The sequence below is a fragment of the Neolamprologus brichardi genome, chromosome 11 (genome assembly GCF_056152115.1).
Source record: "Neolamprologus brichardi isolate AB-2024 chromosome 11, ASM5615211v1, whole genome shotgun sequence".
Taxonomy (NCBI): domain Eukaryota; kingdom Metazoa; phylum Chordata; class Actinopteri; order Cichliformes; family Cichlidae; genus Neolamprologus; species Neolamprologus brichardi.
In genome coordinates this window covers 11,217,051-11,241,887 of record NC_142114.1, presented here as the reverse complement: position 1 = coordinate 11,241,887, position 24,837 = coordinate 11,217,051, and the positions used below count along the sequence as shown (strand labels likewise).

Genomic DNA, 24,837 nt, shown 5'->3' with positions numbered 1-24,837 from the left:
ACAATGAAAGTGTCGTGTTTAAGCAGGAAAGGGACAATGTTATTCAAGTGTGTGGGGTTATATTCGTGTTTTTGTTTTTTTGTTTATTTGAGGTCCCATGAGGAACTGCTGCCATTTTTAGCATTAAACCTGTGTGTTACAGTTTTAGCAGAACTTATATATTTATATAAAGGCAACTCAACGGACACCGTCTGAAGACACAAAATTTGTCTGATTTCTTGGAAAGATAAAATAACAAATCTTTATGCCACTCACAGAAAAAGAATATCAGAAGCAAGGCACAATAGCAAACAGGACCATTGTGGAAAGGTTATTTCACTCTTAGTTAATGATGATGATAATTATAGCAACTTACTGATGATTTTGAGATCCCTGGTGTCATAAAGAATGTGCAAGAAGTGATTAAGATGAACAGATTTGGGTCACAAATGATTTCTGTTACTTACAGCTCGTACCCTTAAATATACCGAGCTACATTTGCTAGACAGAAGCTGTGCTATTTATAGTGATGGAAATACTGTAATGGACATGTTGGGAAGTGCTGTTGCTGTTCATCACATATTTAGTGAATAAGCATTTCACTTAAATTGTTCTCTGCCGTCGTCCTCCGTGTCTGTTTGAAGCTGGTTAGCCTGCGGATGCCTCCAGATGAGCTTCACATTAATGATGTGTAGAATGAAGCCAGTCTGGTCGGTCTTTGTGATGCGGCTGTGTCTCTGCTGGCGTTTGTGAGGGGAAACCGCCTCTGTACGTGCGCCTGCGCCTCTGTGTGTGTTTGTTTGGTGGCTGTGCAGCAAGTGAAGGTAAATTGCTGTGATTATGTGGCAGTAATTGAACAGGGATGGTGTGCTTAATTGAGTTGTTGTTTCTTGATGTTTCTCTGTAGTAGCAGGAACCACCGAGCTGACAGGTGCCTCGTCTCGTCTCGCCTCGCCGGGATGAGGGCTTTTTTTCCCCTTCCATACTATAGGCTTTGTTGTGTCTTCTTTAAAAAATATGTGTGTGTGTGCATTTGTGTGTTTGTGTTTAAATGTTCAAGCAGGTAGAAGAAATCATGGGATTTGTGAGATGGTTCTGTGAGCTTCTACAGGTTATTTACATAATATTTGTACAGATTTATGGCTTTAAATGTATGCCTCTCTATATGAGTCTGTGCATGCGTGTCTTCTTTCATGTATGGGCTCTATGGAGGAGGGATGGTGTGCATGCATCCTTGTTTCTTTGCATGTGCTGATTCTGTGTGTGCATGTAGCTCTATCTGATCTGCCTCCTGGGCTCTGTGGCCCAAATCAAATGGTAGGAAACATCAATTTCACCATTCCGTTTTCCTCCTCCCCCTTCCTCTCCTCCTATCTCCTTGTATAATTTCTCCTCTCTTCTTCCCTTCCTCCCCCCTCTTCAGCCTCTCTTTCTCTCCTCCCCTTTTCGATGTCTTTCTCTCTGCGGAAGTGTGATTACGTTGCTCCTCTGAGCACCAGTGATCTGAGGGTTCAGCGTGTTTATATGTGTGCGCGTGTGTGCACGCGTGCTTGGTGACTGCTTGGTGATCTGAGCAGCCCGGCGCTGGGTATTGTGCAGCGCAATTCACGGACGATGTCTCCAGATGAATGCCTCCATTCACAATTACAGCCTCTCCATTAGCTGCAGCCCTCACCGCCTTGTTGTTGTCTTTTCTTCCTTCGCTGCAAAAGGAAAAAAAAAGAGAAAAAGCAATTAAAGCAGGACAAAAACAAGCTAGAAGAACACAAGTGATGTACCTGGAAGAGGAAAAAAACAGCAAAGGCAGGGGGAGTTGGGAGTGTTTGAGAGGTGGGGGGGCTGATTCTTCAGTCGGGATTCACACTACACACTATCTCTGTTTTATTCTCAAGGAAAGCTTGTGGATTTATTTGAACATTTGTACATGAACTCAGTCCCCTCAACTACAAATACTCTGTGTCAGATATATATTTTTCATTTTGCTGTTTGTGCTGTAAGTGACTCTGTCCTGCAGTTTCATCCTTACAGGGATCTTCTTTTTTTTAATACACAGAAAGCTGAGAAGCATCCTCTAAGTTGAGGACAGACTAGTGCTTTTTATGTGTGTGTACCTCTATTACTACAATATTATACTCTGTAATACGATAGAATAGATGCTTCCTGCTTCTTTTCTTTCTTTCTTTTTAATTCTGCAAAATGATTCTTACACATTCTTTGGTATTATTAATGCAACGAACAGATAGATATGTTGTGTCACTGCACTTACTTATTCTAACTAAAGAGGATAATGTCAGTGAGATAAATGGAAAGGCTGGATTGCATCTTCATGCAGGGAATCCCTTTTGAAGGGTAGACAGTTTGAGTCTGACACTGAAATGGCAGAGTCTGCCGCTAACAATGAAAACTCATGCATGACTCTCTTGGCTCACAGTGGACCCTTGGTGGGGTGAAGGTGAAGGCAATGAGTCTGTGTTGCAGTATCTCACCGAAAACAAAAAAGTACTGTAAATTTTCTTGTTGAGTAACAGAAGTATAAATTCAAAAATCTGGTTTTAAATCAGCTGCTGCTGATTTTAATATCAATCTAAATAAGGGCTCTTTGGAAGAACAAGAACTCCTCCTGCAAGTAAAACCCTTGCATATAAAAATATTGCACAACAATGGCTGAAAATAACAGTTTGTAAACTGTAACAAAACAGGATTGACTCGATAAAATCTTCTGATGTATGTGCAAAATGAAATTGCAAGGCAAATATCAACCAATATCATTTATTTTAGCAAAACTGCCTGAATAACATTTTTCTGCTACTAACCTCAGCAAATGGTAAATGGACTGGTTCTTATATAGCGCTTTTCTACTCTATCTGAGCACTCAAAGCGCTTTATACAACTTTTTCATTCACCCAATCACAATTTTCTAGGTTTTCAGTGCTACCTAACTAGCATTCATACACATTCACACTCCGATGAATGCATCCTTGGGCAAGATATTTGGCATGCAGACTGGAGCACTTAGTAGGTGACCCGCTCTACTACCTGAGCTAGAGCCACTCCAGCACACTTTATGTATTTACAGACCACAGAACCGTTCCTGCCTTATTTTAAAAATGCAATAGAAACATATTTTTGGCATGTACTGTAGATAGAAACATAGGTAGTGAGGCATACAGCAATCTAATTGTGCTTCTATTTTTAACTTCAGAGGGACCCCTGCAGAGCATTGTGTCCATGGGGTTGAATCACCCTATCCCTCATGGGTGGTTGTTCCAGAGGGAGCAGTCCCCTCCTATGGACCTGCTGCAGTGGATCTACCAAATGGAGAGGGAGAAGAAGGTGCGAGCTGCTGATATCGCCATGTCACTAAGAGGAAAGGTACAGTATGGCGCACAGAGCTGGAACACAGACTCTCCACACATCACACGCACCATGATTTACTGTTCCAATAAATCACTTGCGTCGCCTAATTTCCTATGGATTTCAATTTCCCCCTGGACATATCTGCATTGATCAACTTCAGGTATAAGGATGTGCCAGGCGTCGCTCACTGTGACACTGAAGAATGGCTCACAGATCTCTGTCAAGGGTGTTTCTGTGTGTGTGTGTGTGTGTGTGTGTGTGTGTGTGTGTGTGTGTGTGTGTGTGTGTGTGTGTGTGTGTGTGTGTGTGTGTGTGTGTGGATAGGGGGTAGAGCCGTGGGATTTGTGCACATGCAGCATTTCCGTTGAGCGCCGTCGTCGTCACTGTCGAGGCTTTAGGATACAAATCCTTGAGTGTGAGTAATAACATCTGAAAATGTCAGAATCATACAGGCAGAGATAAGGATCAGACAGTTGAATCGGGACTCCAGATATTGTTATTCCCATCATATCTGCTCGTAGTCTAGGCCTGATTATGAGGAACAATTAAATATCATTCTGGCTTCTCCAACAGTTGTTACTGCAGAAAAAACACCAGGGTATAACGCTCCTTAGAAAATTAGACGACATTTTGCGGTCTACTTAATCATTGCTCCAGCCCCAGCGTTTGAGCTGAAACAAATTCACAAGCCCCTGTCACTGTCCTTTATGCTGCATTATCAGGCCAATTACAGCCTTGACAGAAGTGTGCCGCCGGACGACAGGTAGCTGTTTGCGTGCACACGTTGCTGCCCGACGTGTCCTTGCAGGGATACACGGTCCCCGGGCCTGTAGATGAGTTTTGAGCCAGTGTTAGGAGGCAACGGCAAGGCCTGACAACGTCTTTACCCCGAGTTCCTCCCCTAGAGGCAGATCTGAATGGATTGCAGAGGCAAGGAGGAGAAATAAATTGGAGAAAAGGATAAATCGATGCTCGGCGGAGAGGCAAACAGACCTTCCAACCCCCGGCCCAGAGACACACACACACATGCACGCACGCACACACACGCTCACTCGTACCACAGCGTGGCTTTTTTTCCTTGGGCTGTATTGGATTGGTATGCAGAGCTGAGGAGAGAGACGCTCAGAAAAAGACTTGGCCTACAAATGATGTCCTTTGTTTGATCCATTAGGTTGGGGGGGGGGGGGGGGGGGGGGGGGGGATTGGTTGGTTGGGGGTGGATGGGGAGGGTCGTCCCACGGAGACGGTGGAAGGGCTGGGAAACAAACGTCTCTGTCTGTGAGCCTCTCCCTCTCTCTACTCACCAGCATCTTCTCATCTCAGAGAAGAGAGAAAGATCAGCTCGAGGAAAAGCTGGTTGTCGTCTGTCTGCGGTGATGTGTTGGAGGGCAGAAAGGATGCAGTGTAGGTGTGTGCGCCTGTTCGCTTGAATATGCTAAATTTACCAATCTGAAGCTTTTCATCTGGAGGTTGTTTTTATTCTTTTTTTGTGGTCGTGGATTTTTCTATTTGTTCATCGTAGTTGTCGTCCTTGCTCTTGGATAACAGTAACACTGTGTTCACCACCATCATTTCTGATCTGAACTGGGAACTCTGTGACACAATTACGAAACAAACAGTCTGACAGATATCTTTGGGTTTTCATTTTAATATGTATAATTTTTCTTTAAATAAAGCAATCAAGGTCGATGCCAAAAAAAATTTGTTAATTGAACAATGAATGATGTTAACACACAGCAAACAACATAAACCCGAAGCTGCTGTTGCTGTTGAATCGTATTATTACCTCTGCCAACAGGTAATGTGATCGGTTGAGTTGGTCTGTTTTCACGCAAAGTTATTGCAATTGTGTATTTGTTTGAATATTTTACTTCTGGAGCTGATCTGGATCCTTTAAAGGATTCTTTACTGTTGTGATACAGATTGATTTTTTTTTTGTTGTTCTGTTTTGTTTGGTGTTGTCAAGAAAATATCACAATCTGGTCTCTGTTCTAAGTTCTTACTCGGGAACGGGTTTTAGCCTTAGCTGAGGTTTGCAGCATCACACTGCTCTTGTTTCATAAGTTATCAAGGTATATAAATACTGTAAGACTGTAATATAACATGGCAGTGCAGAGAGAAACACTCTGATGTAAGAAACAGCATCATGAGTTTGGACTGGGTGCTTCATTTGTTTTCACCCATGTTAGCAGCATAGCTGTATGAGCTGAAAGGTCAGTAGGGCTGGGAGTCAGTCCACTGCTTTGATCCAGACCCCCAAAATATATGCGATCAACTACAGGACGGATTGATGATGATTATGTGCCGAAATGTATGTATTCTGTCTGTTTTTCTATAGCATTATCATCAAGCCAATAATTTAGGGTGGCAGGTTCACAAACAATAACCTACAGTAGAAAATTAGCCATATTCCCGTTAGCCTCATCTGTGCTTAGCAAATGTTAACAAATTAGCATGCATACAGCGCAAACTTAAAAAGCAGGTGTTCTCCTTTCTCAAACCCGCATAAGTTGCAGCAAGTTTCCATAAAGCCTTCATATTTAATATTATGAATGGATCTGCGTGTATGAGAGGTTCTTTGAGGCCCACTGCTTAGAGCATCAGGCCAACATAACTCTAAAAACCGATTCATAAGATGCTCTCAAATCCAAACTTCAACCTCCTTCCAGTTATTTATGCATCCATTTTGCTCCATCACCCCTACTCTGGTCTGTACTCTACGATATTTCTGACTCTTTTTGGGAGGCATGCATTTTTCTGAGCTCGTCACCAGCAACGGCACACAACGCCATTTATTTTGGCTTGGGAGTTCTCTTTTCACTCCGTGTCTTTTTATAGTTTTGTCGTTCATACTGTACTCCCCGCTGTGCTTCTATTTTCATGAATGCTGTGAGAAATAATTGAAAGCACCGTGTATGGTGCCGTCTGTTGCAGCGCTCCCACTTCCTCATGCCTTGTAAATACTGTATCACTAAAACCCCCGCTGTAAGCTGCCGGCTCGGGATTCCTCACAACTCTGAGACGTCAACACTCACTGAAAACTTGAGCCAAGATCAAATCGTAACCAGAGCCTGAACGTTGCTCCTGTGGACAGAGCCAGCGTTTGATTGATTTCAAATTCAGCTGTTTGTCCTTGCCTTTTTTCTTGCAAAAACAGAGTTGAATTGGATTCCTCTGAACAGCTCGTGGCCCATTTCCTCTGTGTGTTTTCTCAGCTTTTTGACTTCCATAAGGAGGGGGAAAGGATGTCAAAGGAGTCGCGACTCCTGCTGCAAGTGGTGGTAGTGAGAAGTGCAGCAGATGGAAGCCCACAAGGAGCCTTAACAAGAATAAATACCGTACCATAGCTGCTAAAAATAAAATATTGCTTATTAGAAATTAGAGTTTCTCTACTGGTTTTGCACATGAATAACTTTAAGAAGCTAAAAAAATATGGTTCATTACCAGGTTGGAAGATATCTGCATTATGGGAAATGCAGGAATCAGTGTATTTTCGCTTCCCTCACACAACAGAGCCATATTTTGTACATATTTTGTTTGTCTTTAACATGAAACATCTGTTTCATTAACCAGATGGGAAAAACTGGAGGAGACAGACCAGTTAAGTCAAGCCTGACATCTAGTCTGGCTTTCAAGGTAAGCTGCAACCCCCACCAGTCCTAAAACACAGGTTATTTTTATAGTTTGGGTTTTTTGTGCTTTTTCTGTTAGGGGGGGTGAAGACTGAGGAGTGGAATAGATGAAGGGAAAATGATTTGATTTAATGAATTCGAGGAATGTGAGTTTGCATGCTAGACACATGGCACTCTGCCCATTTGGCCACCAGAATGCTTTATTTTTTTTTTCGTAATAGATATGTGGTTGGTCTTTTTGTTTTTGTTTTTGTTTGTTTTTTAACAGCTGAAACAATTATTTAATTGAATTGGCAACTATTGTGATATTCAGTTAATTAATTAAAGAGATTTTTCCCTATTGAAATGTAACCCACTCAGGTACAGCGTTTTCGATTGTAGGAGAATTTTCATATTATAAAATTACCCAATAAGTGAACTGAAGAGCAAAATCAGACCCTATATTGCCTGTAGACTGCTATCTTATGACTATTTACGCTGTCCCACAGATACTTGACACACATGTTGCCCAGAAAACAAGACCTACTGTTGAGAGGGAGCCTCCTGAAACTGAGACCTTCGGGGACGACGCGGATGAGGAGCGTAGGTCCTTGCCCTCACAGAAGATCCAGGATGTCGGCACAATCAACGTTTTAGATCCAACAGATGACGGATCTGTGAGCAGAAAGGCATGAGAGGGGGCGGGGCAGAGGGAAGGGAATTAAAAACACAACCATGAACCATAGTTTCGTAAAGACTGTAATTTTCCACAGTGCAGAAAAGCCAGTTAATCATGAATCAAGTCAGCGTACTGTATTTTGACTTTGTGGCCTCGGTGTCAGCAAAAAGTACTTATTGTAGGTCGGCTTTGAAACCCACTTTCTCGCCTACACAAACCCCAAAACCCTGTTTCTGAAAAACAAATAGCTTCAGCAGCGCTCGTCTCCGTCCCCCAACCCCCGATCCCACTCCTGGTTTGCCTTCGGAAGTAGCAAAGGTTAGTGAAAGATATGTTTGTCTTTTTCCACTTCAATGAAGGGTGAATTCAGCTCCGTGCAATAAGAAATGGATTACCCCGTTCATTAAAGGGGGCTGCGTCACTCCTCATTGAGTTGGACAAATAACAAATTAATTCCTAGCCGCCTAATTTCTCTCTGTTCTCCACTGAATTCCCAATAACGTCGAATTACTGATCACAGCCATGTGAGCTCTCTCAACTTTCTATCAATTCATTAAATTTTTTGCCACAGTGGAGATACTGCTGAGGAGGATCTCTCCCTTTTTTCTTTTTTTCCCATGCATGCTTCCTTTAACACCACAAGCTGTATACAAACAGAAAGCAAGTGAAGTGTTAATATTAGGAGATTAAAAAGACCAGGAAGCGTTACAGAGAAAGTTACTTTCACCCCGGGCGGTAAACTTTTTTTTTTCTTTGCCAGTCTAGTGCAGGTCTGTTGGTGGAGGTGTTTTGTAAAGTAGCAGTAGTGTATTGACAGGGCAGTATTGATGTTTCAATTAGAGCAGCGTTACATAGTGCTCCAGCATGGTAACACGGTGCGTCTTCTGCCATCTGCTCTGCCTCCACGTCTGACGAACGAGGCACGTGGGGCTAATCGAGCCGCACATGAGCGATGGGGCTGCGAGATCTTCCGCGCACACACTCGCGCGCACGCACACACACTTATCCCATACGCACGTCCTTATGCAGAAAAATAAGGGGGGAAGGACGATGGAGAGCTCCTCAGCCCTGCTGTTTAAACAGCCTTCAGAAAGCCTATGATTCCTCGCTTCACATGTGCCACAGGAGAAGCCAGCAGGTTATTTCCCCGACAAGAAAACGGGCAAAAGCGCCAGATGCACAAGTTAAAAATCTTCCAAAAAAAAAGAAGCTCATCTGATAGAAAGAACAAAAAATAAATAAATAAAAGAGAGAGAGAGATCAGCTTCTGCCAGGTTTTCTCGTGCTGGGACAGCCTGAAATAACAGTGTGTATTATGCCTGGCATTATTGCCTGCCAAACCACACGAATCAAAGACCTCATTGTGTGGATTACCTCGTTAATCTGTTGATGCCATTGACTAGTATTGCAGGTGCTAATGTGCCAGGTTTTTTTTCCTCCTCTTTCCTCCTCTCTTCTCTTATTGGGGAGGTGTAGCGTTAGGTTTGTAATCTGCTTTAAATGCTTTCTGGGGAATGAGACGCACTGAAAGCCAGCCAAGAGAGCTCTGCTATCATGGAGCGCTTTCTCTTAATACAGCACACAGAGGGGGACAGACTGACTGAGGCTGCGGCGCCTGTGCCAACGGGGACGAGCTAGCGAGCTACACGCCCCACGCCACTTGTTGAAATATATGACTGCATGAATAATGAAAGAGGAAGAGGGAAGTGGTATTGCTAGAGCAGTCCCACAATGACATCCATCACAGGAATGCCTCATTGCTCCTCTTCTTCTGTTTCCTCCTGCAAAAAAAACTCCAACTTGTGTCTCTTTGGAGAAGCTAACTGGAGCTGAGCTCAGTTGCCTGCCCGAGCTGATAGACTTTAGAGGTGAAACCAGAAAGAGAGGAAGATAAAGAGGCAGAGAGAGAGAGAGAAAGACAGAGGGAAAGGGGACAGAAAGAGAGGTAATCCTTGCTTTTTTTTCCAGCTCCCCGGGGTGGTCTCTTCATCCAAGGCCTCAAAGAGGGACAGAATACATGTCCCTGCTACAATGAAGGGGACCCACAGGGGATGTTGCTATCAGTGTGTGTGTGTGGTGGGGGTGCAGCTTTAAGCAGGCCTTTGAGTGGCCTAATTGCATTGGAATACAGCAGTCTGAGAGCTGGCTCAGATCACGGCGGGCTGCTGGAGGGGTGAGCGCCCGCACCTCGACAGCCACACTCAGCAAAAGAGCCCCGGCACAAAGCACACAATTAATGCTGTCCCTCTCGTTAACTCTCTCCCCACTTTTTGTCCTCTCCTACTTTTCTCTCATTCTCCTCCTCCTCACCCCCATATCTTCGTCTCTCTCTCACTCTCCTCTCCCTCTCTCGTTCCTCCCTCCCGCCTCAGTATGTCGTCACTCACCCACTGTATTAATCCTCCCATACAGCCTGTCAGTCTCCCTCGTCTTTGATGCACACAACAATTACAGTAAGGATGAAAGGCGTGGGTCGGCTCTCGTTATGCAAGATTCAAAACGGGCCTTGGCGAGAATTATTGACATCCGAACAGCTAATCTGAAATAAAACTCTGTTATTACTTCGAAGGAAGTGATCTGTGCTCGCTGCATATATTTCTGGCTGTATATACTCAGGATTAGGGGATCTTATTTTATTGCATAAATTAAAAATAAGGCATGTACTTTATTTGTATTTAAATGAGCCCACACTGATTGTATTCTTCTGATCTGAAGATTTTGTATCAGTTCTGCTATCAGCTAAAGTCAAGGCAGCTGATAAATGCAAAGTAAACAGATTTCCATTTCATCACGATTGTTCCCCAAAGATGACACCGCGGTAGAGCAATAATGCTCCAGCGGGGACTGTTTGTATCTTTGCTGCATTAAACACAAAGCTGTTACAATCTAAATGTGCTTCATTGGGTTTTATCTTTTACAAAGAAAGCCTGGATATCATACAGGAATCTAGAGGTGTATTATATTAGAGATAACCGTGATATTTAAAAAAATGATATATCAATATTGTGCTAGTAATTCATAGGCGGTAATGCTGCAAATAATTGTTTTTTTATTGTGTGTGCTTTAGTACAGTTATGTAAACATTTGTCCACTGGTATTTTGAGTTTGTTTCATTTAAACTATGAAAAGTCATAGATTATTTTCAATGATAACATCATTTACATTACTTTAAAAATGTATTTTCTACAGATGTTACAGTATTGTTTCTATATTTTATTATAAATCATCAAACTAAATTCTAGTATTTTCTGATATTGATTAGACTTTTAAATACAAGGTAAAAAAAAAAAAAAACTAATCAGATTTTCAAATATGAATATCTAGTGACTGTTTACGGCTTCTAAGGTAACCATATGAATCTTTTTGGATTTTGGACTGTCGGCTGGACAAAAATAAATGTTTATGACGGGAATTAAATTAATTTAATTCAGCAAGTTGTTCCACACATAAGGTTCAGCAGCTTCACTGAAGGTCATTCCATTTTAGACTGAAAATTCACTGGAAAAAAATTAAACAAATCAAGTTAACCTACTGGACACAAGATAACGCATCTGCATCACCAAGAAGCCTGTTTTCAGTGAATGGAGGCTTTCAAATCTCCACATCACACTAAAACTGCATACTGAGTTGTGATTGGCTTTCAAAATTATGATGTCATGAATTGTTTTTTTGTACTGTGCATGCATATGCAAGGCAGGTTTAAGGTGAGCACAGCCAAACCTAACCATACCTGTCAGCACATGGGTGTGAAAACCTTCCTACTGCGCGCACACACACAAACACACACACTGTGTTCTGGGCTGTTTGTGTTCTGGAAACTGATAAGTAGGTTTCATTAGTTAAGACTGTGAAAATAATCATGATTACAAATTTCTTTCTGAAAGGTCTGACATCTGTATCTTCTCTCTGCAGTGGGTGGTGGACATACTTTTCATTACACGGGTTAATATAATCATTCTTTGGCGTTCGCAGACAGCGAAGAGTGATTGGGCCTCGCCTTCCTCTCTCCCTCAGTTTGGACCCCAATGTCCTCGTCTTTAAATAGGACTCAGCGGACTGAGATCGTGGAACAATCAGTGATTTAAAAAACATATCATACTCAACCAGCCCCTCCTTTGATTTTCTTCATTACACAAGCCGTGTCTTAATAAAATCAAATTATTTCCGCTCACAGGACGCTTTCTGGTGAGAAATTGGCAGAGGGATGTGAGCTGATGTATGGGGAGACAGTCGCCTAATTAGAGCGTTAGAAATTGAATCTTTACAGCACACGGGTCATATAATTATCCTACTGTTAATTTAACGCTTACATTCTCTACTGTTCATTTTTATTCCCTTAAATGCAGTTTGGCAGCGACCCTCACTGCGTCTCGGTGCATGAGAGGAAAGGCAGCGTGGCCCCTAATGCTGGCCCCTCTGTGTGATTGAATAACTACGGACCCTGCAGTCCAAATAACAAGGCTCGCATCATTTATGCATTGTTAAGCCACGTAATTGAAACGAGCCATAGTTTGCATATTACGCCATTAAAATAATGTGCTTTGCGTTTCTCCCAACACGACTATTTAAGCCTGTGTGGCGATGTGGTAATTCCTTGAATTACAGCCTAATTACCACAATGTTCTTTTGATTTGGCCGATTTCAATGTTACACCACAATAATGTTCAATATTACCAGAATGAATTACTGAGCCGTGCCTGGAAACTTTTTCCTGGTATGACTTAAATCCTGGCCTCTTCATGTGCTGTCGGTGCAGCTGGATTCACTCCTATGAAAGATTATTAGCCTCTGAAATGAGATCCATTAAAGGCCCAATCAGTAATACTTAATTGAAGAGCCCGAGTGATACATGGAATACGAGGATTTTGCGTGTGTTTTTGCTCTTCATCATCACTACTCGCTTAATGCTTCTGCGTATTACTGATGTAAACAGGCCATCAGAAAGCATTATAGCAGTTGTCCACTGTTTATCTCCGCAATTAAAGACAAGTCTGTTAATTTGGGCTGATGGCAGTTTTCTTTCTTTTTGAAAGTTTGCTGACAAAACATGTATTTACTATACAGCTAACAGCCTTAAATGCATTCTAAGTTGGTTACGTTACTTGTCTTTTGTTCATATTTTGTGGCATAAAAGATCAGAAATGAGAATTTTGGCCACTTAAGCGACATCAAAGCGCAAAGAAAAAGTTGTAGTACAACTTAAATCAGCATATGAATTGAAACTGCAATCCAGGTCATAGAGAAGCGACATTTTGCAATTAGCACTTGCTCTTTGTTGGATGGCCCTGCATTGTTCCCAGACCTTTGTCTATATACACGACATGTGTCCCTGTGTGAACTTTTTGAATAAATTAACATCACTAATAATGATTTGTGAGCGTGAATATTCACCATTTGTGTTTTCGTTGCACGGCTTTAATTTTTTTTTTTTTTTTTTTTGGGAGGGGGGGTGAAAAGTATTTCTTTGATAATTGCTTTTTTATTGCCTCTTAATTTTACTGCAGGTCCAAAGTTATTAAATAAAATGTTTAATTACAGTTTGAGTCATTTGCATACTTTGAAAGTTATAAATTGTGGATATTGAAGAACTGCCTGCATTGATTTATAGGTTTAATTTGTGGCCAGTATGTATGACTTTATTTCTGGTGGACTGAATTGTTGTAGGCCATAGACTAACCAAAGGTACTGTTAATTGCACACATGCAGCAGGAATCATTAATGTCTTCTAACATGCAGAATTACTGCCTCAGAAGTTAGAAAGTTAAACATGTGCCTCTGCCAGTGAAAAATGTCCAAGATGTGTTTGTCATTTTTTTCACAGTTTGCTTTCTCTCAGCGGAGTGTGAGGAGCAGCTTTGAGGACAGACATAATCTCTCTCATCTTTTTTTTTTTTTTTTTTTTTTTGCTTTTTCTAGCCCTTTCTCCCTCTCAGGGCCCTGTGCTCTTTACTCCTCCCTCCTTTATCCCTGCAAAAGCTTTGTCCCCGCAGTAGAGAGCCTCTCTAAATAGAGGCCTTTAGATAGTCCGGGAACAGGGGTGGGGGAGAGCTGCAGCGATGCAACTGCTGTTGTTTCATTTACCTCTCCCTATGGCAACCAGCAGCAGTTGGCCAGGAATGTCCCCTCTCTGGACAAAGTCCTGGTCCCCGAAGCTGACACTGGAGGGTTGGGGGGTGGGGTGGGGGACAGCTGAGACAGGATGGAAACCTGCCCTCCCTGCTCTGGACTAGAGGCCTGAGTTTGGACTTAATCCTCCTCTTCACTTCTTTCTAGCTTCACTTTAGTGGATGACGAGCAGCCAGAGAAGGTGTTCACACAATATTAACTCTGTAATCGTTCTATATAAGACCTGAAAATAATTTTTAAATCTCTTTTAGTGAAGTGAATAAGCCTTCAGTACAGTTGCACCATGCTCTAATGGCCCCATATACAGGTTCTTTACAGTGTTGTAAACAGCCATTTAGTCCCTCATAATATCCTTTAAACTGCATTTAATAAGGGCACACTGGAGAGCGTTTTATCTCTTTTTTTTAATCACTAAACTTTGCAAGTCGTACATGCTATATATGTATAGAGAGAGAAAGCCATAACTTCAACTGGGAGGGGGCTTCCTTCTTTTTATCAGCATGTAGCCTCTCCCACCAAGACAGACTTGTAAAACTCACTTTACAGCCTAGTTGGACACAAAAGTTGATCTGTTTACTTTATGGGCTGTTAAAAGTTTTAAAGTCAAGACAGCTGACCGACATCTACATTTACAAGCCTTCGGTGAATGGAAAAAATATACTACTTTACACTTTTACAGGAAAGCGTCAGTGTTTGAGGAAGTGCAGCTTGAATAGCCGATGCTTTTAAAGATCCCAGTCCCCATTACCAGCTGCAAAAATCACCTGAGACTGATGCCAGCTAATGGCACACACCTCAGTTTAAGCAGAGCGCAATGTTTTTACCTGAAGACTTTAAATACATTTCAGTCTGCATGGCAGCAAATGTTCAAAAGTTTGTTAACATTTTGTTACTGCCATTTTCTAAAAATAAAATCAAATTGTTTAAAACATGCCTGAGCTCCTTTCTCTATCAAATATTTCCCTTTAGAAGCTTCTTGTGTGACAGATTTGTTACATTTAGTTTCATTAAATATGTCATTATAAAAAGTCATTATAAAAAAAATGATTGGCTCTTCTAAGATATATATTCATCCTCGAGAAGAGACAGCGCAATATGATGCATTTTTCCTGCTTACAGTACACAGACAACTCTGCACGAACAGCAGCAGACATATGAATATGCATGCATTACAACGACAAGCAGAAATGTTGCACTAAAACAAAGATGTCAGACGGAACTAAGCTTTACTGCAAATGTAGACTACACAAAACACCATCTAGTCCTTGTTTGCACTGAGGGGGGAAAAAGTTATGCGCAAATCAGAATGGTTCGCACTTTTTCCAGTATTTAATGCCATAAATGTGCATAAAAATCTGAAGTCCACCTAAATTAGGGATTGAATGGTTAAATACACGGCTACACAGAAGAGCTCCGGGTCTCCTGGAACTAGACTCCCTGCAGTCTCAGTCTGGATAGAACGAGATTATCAAAGTAAATGAACTGGATCTTACAGCTGCGCTGCTGATCCCGGTGCTCCGTCTCCCCATGCTGCACTCCGGCTCTCCGCTTCCACGGGAGCCTCGGCTCGCACCTCTCCAACAAAGACAGTAGTGTTTGTTGAGACTTCCACGCGGCCAATCGCCGCGCCGTTGCCCCTGGTAACCCCGTCCATCATCCTCCCGTACCCAATGAGCGGCGGGGGGCGGGGCGGAGTCCAGGTGCGCTTCGGCGTCCACTTGGCAGAGCGCCTGGGAGCCGCCTGTGGGCAGGAGAGGTTCTGTCAAATGCGAGGTTCCTTTAATAAGAGCGACCAGTCCGGCTCCGAGAGTCATGGCGACCGCAGCGTCTAACCACTACAACATTCTCACCTCCAGCGCATCCATCGTGCACTCGGAGCCCGGCAGCATGCAGCAAGCCACGGCGTACCGGGACGCGCAGAGCCTGTTGCAGAGCGACTACCCGCTGCAGAGCAACAGCCACACGCTCAGCCACGCACACCAGTGGATAACGGCGCTGTCCCACGGAGAGGGAGCCCCGTGGTCCTCGAGCCCGCTCGGCACGGAGCAGGACATTAAACCCGCGGTGCAGGGCGCCCGGGATGAGATGCACAATTCCAGCAGCAACCTGCAGCACCAGTCACGGCCGCCCCACCTGGTGCACCAGACGCACGGGAACCACCACGACGCCCGCGCGTGGAGAACCACCACGGCGGCGCACATACAGAGCATGGCGACGACAAACGGCCAAAGCCTTATTTACTCTCAGCCGGGCTTCACCGTCAACGGGCTCATCCCGGGCAGCGGGCAGGGGATGCACCACCACAACCTAAGAGACAGTCACGAAGACCACCACAGCCCGCACCTCAGCGAACACGGCCACCCTCCGTCCCAGCATCAGCACCAGCACCGGCCGCAGAGCCACCACGACCACTCGGACGAGGATACGCCGACCTCGGACGACTTGGAGCAGTTCGCCAAGCAGTTCAAACAGCGCAGGATCAAGCTGGGATTCACGCAAGCGGACGTGGGACTCGCCCTGGGGACCCTGTACGGAAATGTGTTTTCGCAAACCACCATATGCAGGTTTGAGGCCCTGCAGCTCAGCTTCAAAAACATGTGCAAGCTGAAGCCTCTATTGAACAAGTGGCTGGAGGAGGCGGACTCCACCTCGGGCAGCCCGACCAGCCTGGACAAAATCGCGGCGCAAGGGAGGAAAAGAAAAAAACGGACTTCAATCGAGGTAAGCGTAAAAGGAGCTTTGGAGAGCCATTTTTTGAAGTGCCCTAAACCGGCAGCGTCGGAAATAATCAGCCTGGCGGACAGTCTGCACCTGGAGAAAGAAGTGGTGAGGGTTTGGTTTTGTAACAGGAGACAGAAGGAAAAACGCATGACCCCTCCGGGAGGAGCGCTGCCGGGGAGCGAGGATGTGTACGGGGACACGCCGCCGCACCACGGGGTCCAGACCCCGGTCCAATGAACTCTGCCGGACCGGCTCCTCCAGGACTTGTTTACCGTTTTAATTTATCCCACCCCCCAAGGTTATATATAAATCACTGGACTATGAAACGATATAGTGGGTGTTTTATGTATAATAGATTGCAGTGATTACTGACACAATATCTGCAGTGAATATCTGAGAAATGGAAAACGAGTGACGGGAGGACAGGACATTTTTTGTCCTCCCCTCTCGCAGAGCTGAAGGAACATAAGCCCGTGTTATGTTCTCCGAGGATACATGCCCAGCACTGTGACTCCAGACGACGCAGTTTCAAGGTGTAGCCCCTATTGTGTACTGAAATTATACTTGACGAAAAAAAGGAGGGGAGGGGAAGAATGGTTTTAGAAGAAAAGCTTCCATTTTCCAGTTTTTTTTCTTCTTCTATTTTTTTCTTAAATATATCAAATCCAACCTTTTTGGGGCTGTGCGTAAAAGGGAAATCAACGATGTTTTTTATCTTTTCTTTTCGTTTCTTTTTCTTTTTTTTTAGTTTTGTAGCTCTAAATTGTGCGTCCAATAGTGATGGGTGTGTGGGTAGTGCAGTGGGAGGTCAAAGGAGCTGCGTTAATGGAGTAAAGTGGAGGCCGGTATAGGCTTCAGCCCCAGTGCAGTGGAGTCCAGCTGAGGGTGAGCATCGCCTGAGTCCCATCTGTCAGCCAGACCGCTTTTATTTATTCTGTGTGGACTGAGGTCACCATTTAGTTAAGAACACATTATTATTATTATTATTATTATTATTATTATTATTATTATTATTATTATTATTATTATTATTAGTGCACGTGCAGCTCACTGGTTAAACTCTTCAGTATAAATGGCCTGAGCGCAGAGATGTGGTAAATAAAAAGTGTGTGACCTCTATCGTGAGTCAGCCAGCAGTCTAAACAACAAAGTCCGTGTTTTCCACACAACAAGCGTTAAATATTATTATTTCCCCCCTCAGAGCGTCTCCCAGCTCCAGGATTGGGGCTCCGTGGCGATTGATTGGATTATATGGCACCTTTTTCTTTTTTTCTCTTTTTTTTCTTCTCCCCACAACAGGATGGGCTCCAGACACACACACACACAGATCTCGACACAAGCAACTCTCACAGAACAGTTTGGATCCGCTTTTGTAAATATTGTATAACTTTAAAAAGTCATCCCTCTTTTTTCTCGCTTTTTCTTCACTGGGGCACTTTTTCCCATTTTCTTTCATTTTTTTTGTCCCCCTCCCCCAAAAAACAAAAAAAACAAAACAAAAAACAAAACAAAAATCACACACAAGCAGGTTGAGCTTCAGAGTCCTTAGCCTAAACCCACCGCCTTGCACTTGTGTACCTTTTTTTAATGGTTCGGACTTTTTTTCTTTTTCTTTCTTTCTCTTTTTTTTTGGTAACGCGTTAATTTTGACGTCTAAAAAATGTCTGCTATTTTTGTTTTTTTTGTTTGTTTTTTTAATTCCTCTGAACTTTTATTTTGCATTATTATTATTATTATTATTATTATTATTATTATTATTATTATTATTATTATTATTATTATTATTTGCTTAAATCGCCAAGTAAGAGTTTGCTTTCGCCATTTTGCGCCCGCTCTGAAATAAAACAGTGCTTTAAGAGTGAATCCACATAAATATGGCAGAGAAATGTCCACAAATAAACGATCTAAGGGGAGGATTACAAAACAAAATTAATGTGCGAATAATTTGTCCTCAAAACATATTTTAGTGGCGTTCCAAAAATTGCAGCATATGATCAAAATTATTATTATTTTTACAATAACCATGCAGCCTTTTTGTTCGTCTGTTTTGCCTTTTTTATATAACGGGGGAAATTGCGCGTAGACATTTTATTTAATGTTATTTTTTTTAGTTTTGTTAATGAGATTGTAATTTATTCTGGGTGGCTTTTACAGAAGAGACAAAGGGTGAGAAATATAAGAAATGAAGAGCCGAGAAGGCTTTTGTTTTGTAGGGGACGGGGTGACAGAAAGAGAGACCTATTTTTCTTTCTTTTTTCTTTTTTTTTTGTAATAGCGGGATTGCCACAGCCTGGACCGTCACAGCTAAATGTATATACATGTTTTTCTCCGTGCAGTAGCTCGCCTTTTTGTTTTATGCAAAGAGAGAAATCCAGGGACTTTTTCCCCTCTAATGTGGAAACTGCTTTTCTTTTCTCCTCCTCTTCCTTCTCTATGTTTCTTCTGCAGAAAAAAAAACAATAATATCATTAACAAGCAGAAACCATCATGGCATTGAAATCTTTCTTCCAGTAGCTTTAAAACCAATCGATCCAAGTCACAATTCACTGGAAATACAAGTTGTGGGATGTAGACCTGTAGCAATCCAACGCTGTTCTTCTTGCTGTTTTTGTTTAATTGCTTGTTTGTTTTGTTTTGTTTTTCTTTGGGGGGGGATAGGCTATGTCATATTCACTGGATGAACTTGGGGTAGATATGACGCAGAGGTGAGGAATGCCTGCAGGTGTTTCATCACTTGACACATGAACAACGGACTTGCACATTTTTAAATAACGGGGTTGATATTAAACAGCTTTTTTCCAACGTCGAGGCTAAATGTATTTATTTATTTTATACACACACACACACACACACACACACACGTATACATATATATATTTCCGTGAAACCCAGCAAATCAGGGAGCTGCTGCACTGAGTTGCCTGACAGCTGTGCTGTTAAAAAATATGCTTCTTGCTTTGAGCCCATTCGTTTGAGTGGAATTAATGGCCGAGAGAAAATCAGGGTTGATGAATGGAAGATTGTGAGCCGATGATGTGTTGTTTCTGCCCCGAGGCTGCTTTTAAATGAACTGGCTTTGGCTGGGAAAACCACAGCTTCCATCTAGGGTTAAATTAGGGCTTCCCAAAGTGGAGTCCGAGGACTAAAAAGTGGTCATTTTGGAGGGCTGAAACACGGTCCAATGCAGTAATCTTTTTCTTTTACTAATATGTGGACTTTTTCTTTTATCACGCAGGATTACACACAAAGATTGTGAGCAGATGTAGATGTGTCCACCATTTTTATTTAGTTTTTCCCCTTCTTTTGCTCCTCTTCTCCCCCCTTGAATGACGCCGCCTAGTATATTTCGTAAGATAATTAATTAATCTAAGAAGACAAAAATGTATGTTATGAAGTCAGCTTTAACCCTAAGCACAACTTTAGGCTGTCGTGATTAAATGAGGGTTAAAAGACTGGCAATTGAACGCTTCGCGACGATGCTTTCCTGATTTCAGATAAAACCTGAGCGCTTTAAATTTGTCCCGATGTGCTAACATAAAAAATACTAAGAAAAAAACTCTTCTTCTGTTTCTTCTCTTCTGGTGACCGTGAGTTTGACACTGGTGACCCTGATGGCATTTCCCCCTTTCCCTTGAGTGAGTTATTTCCCCACAGTAAGCATTGGTGTGATGTTTATGTGCACGTGTGTGAAAATCTAGCCTAGCTGATTATTATAACTATTTTTTCAAGCTTGGATCTGACAGCCAAATGCAAAGGTTCCTGTTTAAAATGTGCGTGATTGCGCGCGGGCCTTGTGCCTGTCAGAATAATATTAATTAGAATCGGATCTGTTTCTGTTCTGATGTCTGCAGCCTCACGAGCATGGATGAAGGGCTTCTTTTCTCTCTCAGAATTAAGAAGCAAACAGAGAGGTGGATTGGCAATCAGTAGCTAATAAGGTATTGATAGTGTTTATCAATAAAGCTGATCATAAAGAACTAAAAACCAATCGCGCGCTTTAAACAGAAAAAGAAAAAATATGCAGATATCCTCTGATTCAAGGTGGGTGTCATTTTAATCAACGCTAATGTGCTTAATTTAACCTATACGAGACGATGATGATGTAATACCAGCTTGCCAGAGAGCGCGTCTTCACGCGTTGTTTTGATGTGGGAAGAAACACCATCATCACCACCCCCACTCACCGTTTGACCTGCCATTTGGACGCCTGGTATGAAATGACCTCGGCATTTTAAGCCCCCTCTGCCACTCGCTGATCTCTGAAGTAGACTTTTGTGAAGCCCTGTAATAAAAATAAATAAATAACATTTTTAAAAAGGAAAAAAAGTGCGCCCCTGTGCCCTTCATCCGCTCTCTAGCAGATGCAATTAATAGCGCGTCGCGTTAATTACACCTTCCTTTTTATTTAGGTGACTTGAAATTTCCCATTAGGCTCACAGGCAAGGAGGGAAAGCTGCTGTGCTGATGCTGTGGCGCTGACTGAACCGAGCAGAGGAAGAGAAGCGGCAGGGTTGGGGGGGGGGGGGCACATGGTCGATGCTCTAGCGCCATCTTGCGACACCAGCAGGAGCCTCGGGAGGAGGTCGGGTCAAGTTTTTCTTTCACGACAGAAACGTGGAATAGAAGGCTTCTCTGTTCTTTGGGGATATTATGTTGGGATACTGTTGGGGTATTTTTTTAAGTTCATATTCTTATGCCAATTAATGCAAGGTAAAAATAAATAAATAAAAAAGATTTCACTAAGCTGACAGATGAAAGTCAGGTTCATTGTTCATCCCTTTAACTGTCCGACCAGATGGAAGACATTACTTTTCATTCATAAAAACAAAACAAAAATGGGAAAAATTCAATGTGCAGAAAGGTTAAAAGTTGAAAAGATGTTACAGTTTATTAATTCCATAAAATCAGGCTTTAATGTTAGCGTCCCCCACGAAAGGAGGGAGTTTGTCCAACTACAATTCATAATTACAATTCAATCTAATTAAAAGCGCAGTGGAGCAGTTTTCCACTGGTTATATCTTTGCCATTCATGGCTGGCCAGTCTCTGTGTGGGGTTGACCAAAGTGCAAGTGATTCTTCAAGCCTCCACCAAGCTCCACATTCCTGCCCAGATTCGTGCTCACTGTGGGCCCCCCGCGTTAAAACTACAAGCTGATTGTGAAAGACTCTTTTACACAAGTATGAGTCAGGTTGTCATGTCTCACCTCCATTAGATAAGCCTCGTCTGTATGTAAACTTACCTCGACAGCATTGGAGGGTTTTGTTCTCTTCTAGTGACAGAAGCAGCCAGTGTCTCCAGCGGTGGGTAATAAAGTAGGGGTGTAGAGTGTGAGATTTAAGGAGCATCGCTGACTCAGCACGCTCAGCCCTGCCACTAGATGAGCATGTGTAATTAGTGGTTTTACTAACTTGCTAACTGGGGGGCTGTTAGGTGTAAGTGTGATTCGACAAATGTGGATACTTATCAAAAAAGTGATACACGATCTCACTCAGATCACAGAAATCTAGCTCAACACTGTGTGTGTAACTACGCAATGTTTCAGTGTGAATTTCAGGGGTCTAATTGATTTTGAACACGAAGGTTTTAGCCATCTATCCCCTCCACAGTGATCTTCACTTAATGCGTTTGTACGAAGCATCAAACATCAGGGTCCATCTCTGAGTCCTGTGAGGACCAATCAGCCCAACAATCGCTCACTTATCTGTCAGTCTCTCTTTACTCACACCTCCTCCTCCACGCACACACAGAAACACACACTGATAACAGTGATACAAGCTCACGAGCTGAACATAATTCCACCATTTGACATTGTTGTTGTTTCGGTTTCACTCAGATGCATCGCAGCTAATTACACTTTGCACACTTAAGCACACAAACGCGCGTGTGCGTTCATTTGTAAACGAGTTATTGTTTAATTATAACTTCACATGAACTTTGCTGATCAACGGGGCGAGTCGTGTCTCCCCTTCAGCGCATAATTATTCGGGCTATAATTGCTCGGCCTGTTTGTGAAACATGCTCATCCTTCAGCACGGCCATCGCACACATCCTGTGCCAGACCCGCGCTGTGAAGGCCCGGTGTAAGAACAGGAAGCTTTAGGTGGACAAATAAAGCTTTTATATCCGCTGTAAATGCATCATTGGCCACATAAAAAAAAAATTTAACAGTGCAATTACATTTGTATAATCACAGAATTATTTCCAAAAAAACCCCAAAAATTACGAGGGTCAATATTATTAGTCCCCTTTTTACTGAGCCATAGCACAAACCACTGCTGTGCAATGATGTACTTCACCTCTGTATTGCTCTAAGCAGTAAAAGCAATTTAAAACTGAGGGTTATCTTCCAATTTACACACAATATAAAAACTTCAGTGGAGAAAACATCATGCCAAATACAAAAGACATCTGTTTAGACTTGAGAAAAAGAATTGTGGATGCTCACAAAGCGGGAGATGGATATACAAAGTTATCAAAAAGCCGCCAAGTGTCAAGAACTGGACTGAGATGTATCATCAAGGAATTCAAAGAGAGCCACACAGTACAGAACAAGCCTGGCAGAAATAGGAAGCGAAAAAACTTCAAAGACTCTGTAAAGCAAACTAGTGAGAGATGTGTCTGAAGAACCCAGAACAACTGCCAAGACATGAATGAATTACTTAGCAAAGTCAGGACTGTTGACGTAAAGAAGACCATCACTAGAATTCTGCATATAAGTGGACTGTGACGTGGACAAGAGAAAGAAGATACATTCAAGCCAGACTGATGTACGCCAAGGACAACCTGGAGAAAGATTATGCTTAATGGAACTGTGTCCTTTGGTCAGATGAGACGAAACTAGAGCTCTCTGGACACAGACACGCTGATTATGTTTGGCGACAGAAGGAAAAGACATACAACTCAAAGAACATTGTTCACAGTGAAACATGGTGGTGGGAGTGTTATGCTGTAGGGATGCTTCAATACACCTGGAACTGGGAATCTCATCAAGGTGGAAGGGAGCACGAAGAAGCATATGTGAAGATTTTGAAAAAGAAAACCTCATGCAGGCAGCAGCAAAACTGGTTCTCGATGGATGTCTTGACAATGAGCCAAGACATACATCGCTCCTGCAGAACTACCTCCAGAGGACCAAAGTAAACGTTACTGGCTGGCCTTGGATGTTTTACTTAGAGCTTGTTCCTCTGCTGCCACAATTAGTGCCTCTGTGCTGTCTTTTAGTCCAGCCACTGGTAGTATTTAGACATTTATATTATATTATATTATATTATATTATATTATATTGTAACCTATCCCCACAAACTGCATGTCTTTGGACGGTGGGAGGAAGCCGGAGTACCCAGAGGGAACCCACGCAAACACGGGGAGAACATGCAGTTTGTGGGGATAGGTTAATTGGTTAATCCAAATTGCCCATAGGTGTGAATGCGGGAGTGAATATGAGTGCGAATGGTTGTCTGTTCCTGTGTGTTAGCCCTGCGACAGACTGGCGACCTGTCCAGGGTGTACCCCGCCTCTCGCCCTATGACAGCTGGGATAGGCTCCAGCGCTCCCCGTGACCCTGAAAAGGATAAGCGGAAGCGAATGGATGGATATTATATTATATTATTATTTTATTTAATAAAGACAGATACTCACACAGGAACAGTCTAAAATTAAAGTAAGTGGATTACAGTTGTAGTTCAAAACTGAAAATATTGAAAGAGTAAGACTAAACTGTCTACTCTCTAAATTCACACACACTTTGACTTCTTTCTCTGTTTATTGTGGGGAAAACAAAAAAAAAAAAGCCGTGACTAAGGCCAGCATTTGCAGGCAACCCTCTGTTTTAATAATGTAGATGTCACTTTAATACATTTCTAATCATCTGTGCCACCAGGTCAAAGTTGGTGTGAAATCTGCAGGATGGCTGTTTGGTTCAAAACAAGAAAAACTGTGTTGTTCATTTCGAACGAGGAGACCCGAGATAATGCTGATGGGTCACACTATGATTAGAGGGATAAGAAGGGAAAAAAACACTTCAGGCTCCTAAAAATTCTTCAAAGGAAACAATCTCAGCAAGGAAATTCTCTCCTTGTAACTCACGTCCAACACTGAGGCCATAGCCTGCGATGAGAGGCCAGATTTCTTTATTTTATTTTAGTCCTAGAAAATCAATTTTCTGAAAGGAGACCAAAAAAAAAAAAAAGAGGGACTTGATGTAACAGGATTGAGTGAGTTCATTTTGAGAAACAAGCACCGCATCTCTTCAGCCAACATCAGATCGGATCTCTGAAGAGTCACTGTGTGGTGGCACTTTGTTTACAATAATTAGGGCGAGGTATCACAGTTTGGCAACATGTACAAATAAAAACAGCTATCCT

General features: G+C 42.6%; 2 protein-coding genes and 1 long non-coding RNA gene across 3 annotated transcripts in view; 2 read left to right on the top strand and 1 right to left on the bottom strand.

Moving 5' to 3' along the window:
* The window catches only part of LOC102794715 (furin-like protease kpc-1), a 201,978-nt gene extending 190,569 nt beyond the window's left edge, over nt 1–11,409 (top strand). The window contains exons 18-20 of the mRNA XM_035909559.2: nt 3,182–3,351; nt 6,910–6,972; nt 7,457–11,409. Coding sequence (XP_035765452.2) covers nt 3,182–3,351; nt 6,910–6,972; nt 7,457–7,642 — 419 coding nt within the window. The 3' untranslated portion in view covers nt 7,643–11,409. The remainder of the gene's footprint in view (nt 1–3,181; nt 3,352–6,909; nt 6,973–7,456) is intronic.
* LOC118454507 (uncharacterized) lies at nt 61–15,329 on the bottom strand. The gene is made up of 3 exons (XR_004843766.2): nt 15,246–15,329; nt 7,495–7,622; nt 61–1,682 (listed from the first exon to the last, which is right to left on the bottom strand). It is a non-coding gene; the product is annotated as an uncharacterized LOC118454507 (long non-coding RNA).
* Nucleotides 15,330–15,491: 162 nt separating this feature from the next.
* pou3f2b (POU class 3 homeobox 2b) lies at nt 15,492–19,259 on the top strand. Its single transcript, XM_006794803.3, has 2 exons — nt 15,492–17,358; nt 17,675–19,259. The coding sequence occupies exon 1, from the start codon at nt 15,565–15,567 to the stop codon at nt 16,708–16,710; it is 1,146 nt and encodes a 381-aa protein (XP_006794866.1). The 5' UTR covers nt 15,492–15,564; the 3' UTR covers nt 16,711–17,358; nt 17,675–19,259.
* Nucleotides 19,260–24,837: the final 5,578 nt, after the last annotated feature.